The sequence below is a fragment of the Protomyctophum parallelum genome (assembly GCF_964188405.1).
Source record: "Protomyctophum parallelum genome assembly, chromosome: 21".
NCBI classification, from domain to species: domain Eukaryota; kingdom Metazoa; phylum Chordata; class Actinopteri; order Myctophiformes; family Myctophidae; genus Protomyctophum; species Protomyctophum parallelum.
In genome coordinates this window covers 11,384,103-11,390,104 of record NC_139713.1, presented here as the reverse complement: position 1 = coordinate 11,390,104, position 6,002 = coordinate 11,384,103, and the positions used below count along the sequence as shown (strand labels likewise).

General features: G+C 43.2%; 1 protein-coding gene across 1 annotated transcript; it reads left to right on the top strand.

Annotated features, from left to right (window-relative positions):
* Positions 1-3,603: 3,603 nt before the first annotated feature.
* Positions 3,604-4,689, top strand: LOC310879204 (26S proteasome non-ATPase regulatory subunit 4-like; the record flags this gene model as incomplete). Its single annotated transcript, XM_083793682.1, has 1 exon — positions 3,604-4,689. One exon carries the CDS (start codon positions 3,604-3,606, stop codon positions 4,687-4,689), a length of 1,086 nt encoding a protein of 361 aa, XP_083649808.1.
* Between the last annotated feature and the right edge of the window lie 1,313 nt (positions 4,690-6,002).

Here is a 6,002-nt window from a genome sequence, read left to right as displayed (position 1 = left end):
AGTAAGGCTAGCCTTGTACATCGTGAGGTCAACCTTGCGCATCATCATGCCACGTTCCTATGTCGCGCGTCTTCATATCTTACTGTCTCGTTTCTATGATCCAGCACTATAAATATTCCCTGTCTGTCTAATAAACTTTTGAATCTATGGTGTGATACTGCCTACTGTGTCTCATTACTTGTTCTCCCGGGCCCGTCACCGTACCAACAGAGGTACTTTAACTGGATCATCACACACCACCCAGCCTACACACACTACCTGCCTGTCAGAGCCAGACCGAGGGTCCATTTTTAGAAATCATTACATTGCAGTATTGATACTTTTCAGGGCCACTCACCCCGTTTGCAACCAGATCTTATTGTAATGATATTTGGGAGACAATAAACACTTTCCTGGAGTTTTTATATGGGACCTGGGTAATATGTGTTTTTAGATCATATTTTAGTATTTCAAAGTGTCTTATTAACATTGAGTGACTGGAGTTTCTTCCAGCTGTGAAATGTCCCTTTAAGGCTATACCAAGTATAGTGGGTGAAATTCTCCCCATGAATTCCAGTTACAAAAAAAGAACAATCATGATCAAGCGGGGGCAGGCCTTGGTGTGTGTGCTGTTGGCCTGGTGCGTGTGTCCCCCACTGTAGTGCGTGCATGTGCACATCTTGTTACCGGGGCAGACCGGGGGTTTTCCAAATCACCCAAATCACTGAATTCTCCTTTAAGTTATGTGCTTTGAGATAATTGATAAAATCGCCTTTAAAAAAGAACAAACCAAAGATTGTTGTTGTGCTGTGGTGTTCACATATTCAGAGGTGTGTGTGCGTGTGTGTGTGTGTGTGTGTGTGTGTGTGTGTGTGTGTGTGTGTGTGTGTGTGTGTGTGTGTGTGTGAGGGTGTGTGTGTGTGTGTGTGTGTGTGTGTGTGTGTGTGTGTGTGTGTGTGTGTGTGTGTGTGTGTGTGTGCGTGACCTTCTAGTGAATCTGTTATCATTTACCGCATGATACTAAATGTTGGGTCAACATTACTTGACCTTGCTCTCTAAAAGCTCTATTTTTGTAAATGTAAACAATCCTCTCAAGTTGTGAGTGTTCCTTTTCAATGTGAACATTGATAAACCTTAATTCTTAGATATTTCAAATGTTAAAATGTTTGTTATTTTAATATTTTTTTACTTTTGTCAAAATATAAAAGTTTGTGTGTGTGTGTGTGTGTGTGTGTGTGTGTGTGTGTGTGTGTGTCGGGGGGGGGGGGGGGGGTGATACAGTTATATGAGTTCATGGAGCAAAAGTAACTATTGAAAAAAAGTATAAAAAGTAATTATTTCTGTATCATGATAATAGTGGCTTTCAATATGGTAGAGCAATCAAAACCCCAAGACTAAATTTGCATTGCATAATAAATAAACTGAACAGAAAGCAATATGATAGATTATGTTGTAACAATACTTCTTGGCAATAACTTTTATATTGTTGAAAAGGCAGTTTATCTTCCTTTTAATTTGTGCAACATTTGTAGGAACATGCATTTTGTGGGATGAGCAGCACAGTATACAGAGTATGTGGGTTAATTTGTGCCCATGAAATCTATGCCAAATCTTCACTGCCAAACGCTGGTTACTGTGCTTATTCAGCTCTGCTGCTGCCTGCTCATCCCACAAATGCATATTCCGGACCATTTAAAATGGAAATAAAAAGGCTTTCCAGTGGTTATAAAGCCAAGAAAGCAACAGAGACTGTACATCTATCTGTCCAAACTTTAGTAGGTTGGTTAGAAGTGCCACTATAGTTTCTTGAGAATCCCCATGTTGGTTTAAGTTTTTCTTTTATAAAAGGTATGCAATTTCTCATACATTAAGTAAGTAAGCCTTGCAGAGCCATGAGGCCCATAGGGCAGGAACCTATATCTCCTGTTTAGCGTGAGGCAGCTTGATGTACAAGTACAGTAGTACACCATCAGGGACTTACCCCCAATTTGACCCTTGATGCTCATTGCCAAGCCAGGGAGTCACTGGGTCCAAATTATTTTCTTTGGTAGGATATGACCCGTCCGAGGATGTAACCCCGCCCTGACCTCCCAGTGTCAGGACACTCTAACCACAAGGCCACTGGGCTGGTTCATTCCTCATACATTAAATCACACTAAATAAAAATGGTGCTAAATAGCACTAAATGTTTCTTTGGCACATACTTATATGGAAACCTCTTTTGGTACTACAGCATACTTTGTCAAATAGTGAGCTTTCCTCTAGTCTACTGCCTCAGCCATGATCCATGATAGCACCATGCTTCTCCTGCTGGCCATATAATACAGCTGCGGTTCCAGAATAAATATTGGGACCTGAGCACACATGCACCATCTAGTGGATATTATGTTACTAGCCACTGGTTTACCATGATTAAAGGACAATTTCACAGCTGGAAGAAGCTGCAGTGTAGTGGGGAAAGAGTATTCATAATTGACACACTATGAATTAAATAAAATACAAACAATATAATGCCTCTGGAAACTAGTCAAAGGTGACTACATCCTCCTTAAACAGGCTAATATCTAAATGTAACATGCATGAGACCACAGAGTTCTGTCCACGCTCCAATTACTCAGGTGTAATTGTAAGTAGTCACTGATTACCCCCTCCCTAATAAAGCCTGATGCTCATTCATTCATTCCTGCTTGGCTCTCTGTATGCACTAGCTTGTTTGAGCAAGGTAGGCACTGGATTGTTGTAAAACCATTGTTTAGAGACCATTGTATGTATTTTTAATGATCCTATGTTCTTCAGGTGCCCTCTTCTAAGACGATACACAACTATCAGAGCTTGTACACACTCACCAGGGATGGACTGGGACAAAAACATATTAAAGCAACTGGACATACCGTCAAGTGGCCAGTCCAGGCCTGATAATCACCAACAAGTTTGCAAAGCTGTGCTAAGAACGATAATGTCATGTTGTCCTGTTTAACTTCCAATGTGATCTATCCATGCCGATCGTGTTTACATTTACAACTCAATGTGCCGGCGGAAGTGTCATCCTCTTTCAAGAAAGAGGGGTCGAGCAGAGGAGGAAAACCCTTCTTGCTCTCTGTTGCTTAAAAGGACGCCATTTGATACTTTTGCTCTGCTTGCGTTGAGGAACTCCTTGCGCTGCGTTGGATTGGGGTTCGTAGAGAACAGGCCAGCTTGTGTCAGGCATGCCCAAATATGGAGTGTTATGAGGTCAGAACAGGCCAGCTCCATCCTACGGTGGTGTGGAACGCGTGTGTCGAATTTGAAGTCGGTGTGGATTACACACGTACATACAGAGACTTGGTGCATTTATAGATAGATGGATAGATGGATAGATATTATAATAATAATATCAGGTCCGATCTACCGATCAGTTTAACCCAAATATGGAGTTCCACACTGATGTCGTCACTATGAAGTCATTAACGTGTCATACGAGAATAAGCCAGTGGGTTATTGGACTCTTTATTCTGGTCCTCCCCCACAACGGGCCGTGATATTCATGACGCTGCACTGATGTGATGTATATGCGCCATACGTCACCGTGGCAGTATAATATATAGTGTACAGGTGGTTTCTCATTCTAGCATCAAGGTTTTCAAAATGGTGCTTGAAAGTACTATGTTCTGTGTGGACAACAGCGAATATATGCGAAATGGAGACTTTCTGCCGATGAGGCTACAGGCTCAGCAGGATGCCGTGGTCGTCGTCTGCAAGTCCAAAACTCGGAGCAACCCAGAGAACAACGTGGGCCTCCTCACAATGGCAAACAACTGCGAGGTCCTGATGACACTACAGAACAATCCGGATACCGGTCGCTTCCAGTCCAAACTGCATGCCGTCCAGCCCCGTGGCAAGATCTCCTTCTGCACAGCCATCAGAGTGGCTCATCTCGCCCTGAAGCACAGACAAGGGAAGAACCACAAGATGAGAATCATCGCCTTCGTGGGGAGTCCTGTGGAGGATAACGAGAAGGACCTTGTTAAGTTGGCAAAGCGCTTGAAAAAGGAGAAGGTCAATGTGGATATCATCAGTTTCGGAGAAGAGGAACTGAACACGGAAAAGCTTACTGCCTTCATGAACACTCTGAATGGCAACGAAGGGACAGCCTCCCACTTGGCCACTGTCCCTCCCGGGTCCAACCTCTCCGATGCCCTGGTCTCGTCACACATCCTGGACGGCGAGGGAGGCTCAATGATGGGTCTAGGTGCCAATGAGTTTGAGTTTGGCGTGGACCCCAGTAACGACCCAGAGCTGGCCCTGGCCCTACGGGTGTCGATGGAGGAGCAAAGAGCAGCTGCTGCCTCTGCTGCCGAGGTAGTCATGTCCACACCCAATGCAAGTGAATCAGAGGAGGCCCTGTCTCGGATGTCTGCGTCTCAACCAGGCTCGGAGCCCGACTTCGGCAGCATGACAGAGGAGGAGCAGATGGCCTATGCCCTGCAGATGTCCATGTCAGGGGACATGGACACGGGAGCCCCCATGGACACTACCGCGGAATCTACCAGGGAGCAGGATGACAATGACTTGATGCAGGATCAAGAGTTCCTTGAGAGTGTCATGGAGAACCTGCCCGGCGTGGACCCCACCGACGAGGCCATCCGTAACGCCATCAGCTCGCTCGCGGCCCAGCCAGGAAACAAGCCAGATAAGCCAGATGGCAAAAAGGATGAGGAGCAGAAGAAATGAGGGAGCAAGGACAGAGACATGCAGGACTGAGACATGGACGTGACATGAACAAGTTGGAATATTGCAGGACTTAATCCGTATAACTTTAGGGGTCAGAAGATGACCCCAATATGCATGTTAGGCAGGTGCAAACTGCTCACATCTACGGAAAAGCAAAACAGTTTTTTTTCTTGTTCTTTCTTTTTATTCCTTTTTCCCCCCCGACTCATGAATTGGCTAAGGTTGATCTGGTAAAATCTTCTTGCAGCATATTATTAAGTCCTATTGATGGGGAAATATCGTAGTCTGGTTTTAAATGATCAGTGATCACTAATGTGAAACTAGGGCATTAGCCATAGCACATTTATAACCAACACTTTTTTTTACTTCCTGCTATCCGTAGCAATTAATTCCATACGATTTGCATGACCATGCAATGGTACCTGTGGCCAGAGCTAAATAATAATAATAATAAATAATAAATAATAAATAATAAATAATAAATAATAAATAATAAATAATAAATATATATTTATACAGTGATATTAGTCCAGGTAGCGATGTCATGCCAGGCAAATAAAGCACATGTTATTCTGTGAGTGTTTTAAAACAGTATAATGAACAAAGCATAGGCACAAACGGTAATCTTTGAAGGTACATTTTGACACAGAGCTGAACCACTCCAAGACACTGGAGATCTCAATAATCTTACCTGTGATGATGATGTGTGTGTGTGTGTGTGTGTGTGTGGGGCTGTGTCCATGATCCCCGCGAACTGTCCTGAGATGTTGTGCGTAATGGATTGACGCCCAAGAACTCTTAGAATGGGCATAGCGCACAATTTGAATTACATGATGGTTATTTTGAATCTGATTTACTGTAACATGCTGTATCTGGGAGGGGATATTCTTTCCACTCTCTAAGGAACGGTGGCCATGTAATAAGCTAAGATGACAAAACCTATTTTAAAATTAATAAAACACTATTTGTGTTGTTTTCCCTTGCAGTTCCTGCACTCACTGCACAGCACCTTAATCATTAATCACCTAAAGGCCAATCTAGTGCAGTAGCCAGTCTATGACGTCGGTCATCTATGACATGTTAGTCACCTATATGACCTATCGGTACTATGTCCTCAGTATTATTAGTTATTAGTTATTTCCATATTTGGGCAAAACAAACTATAAGGATAAGAAAATCAATATAAACAAAATAATATATGTTGGTGTCTGTGCAGATACTACGTTTTGCCATTTTTGCAGCTTTAACGGGTGTGGTACGCATGGCAATCACATGACAATCCAGTGATGTCATACGTCACTGCAGTGGTATAT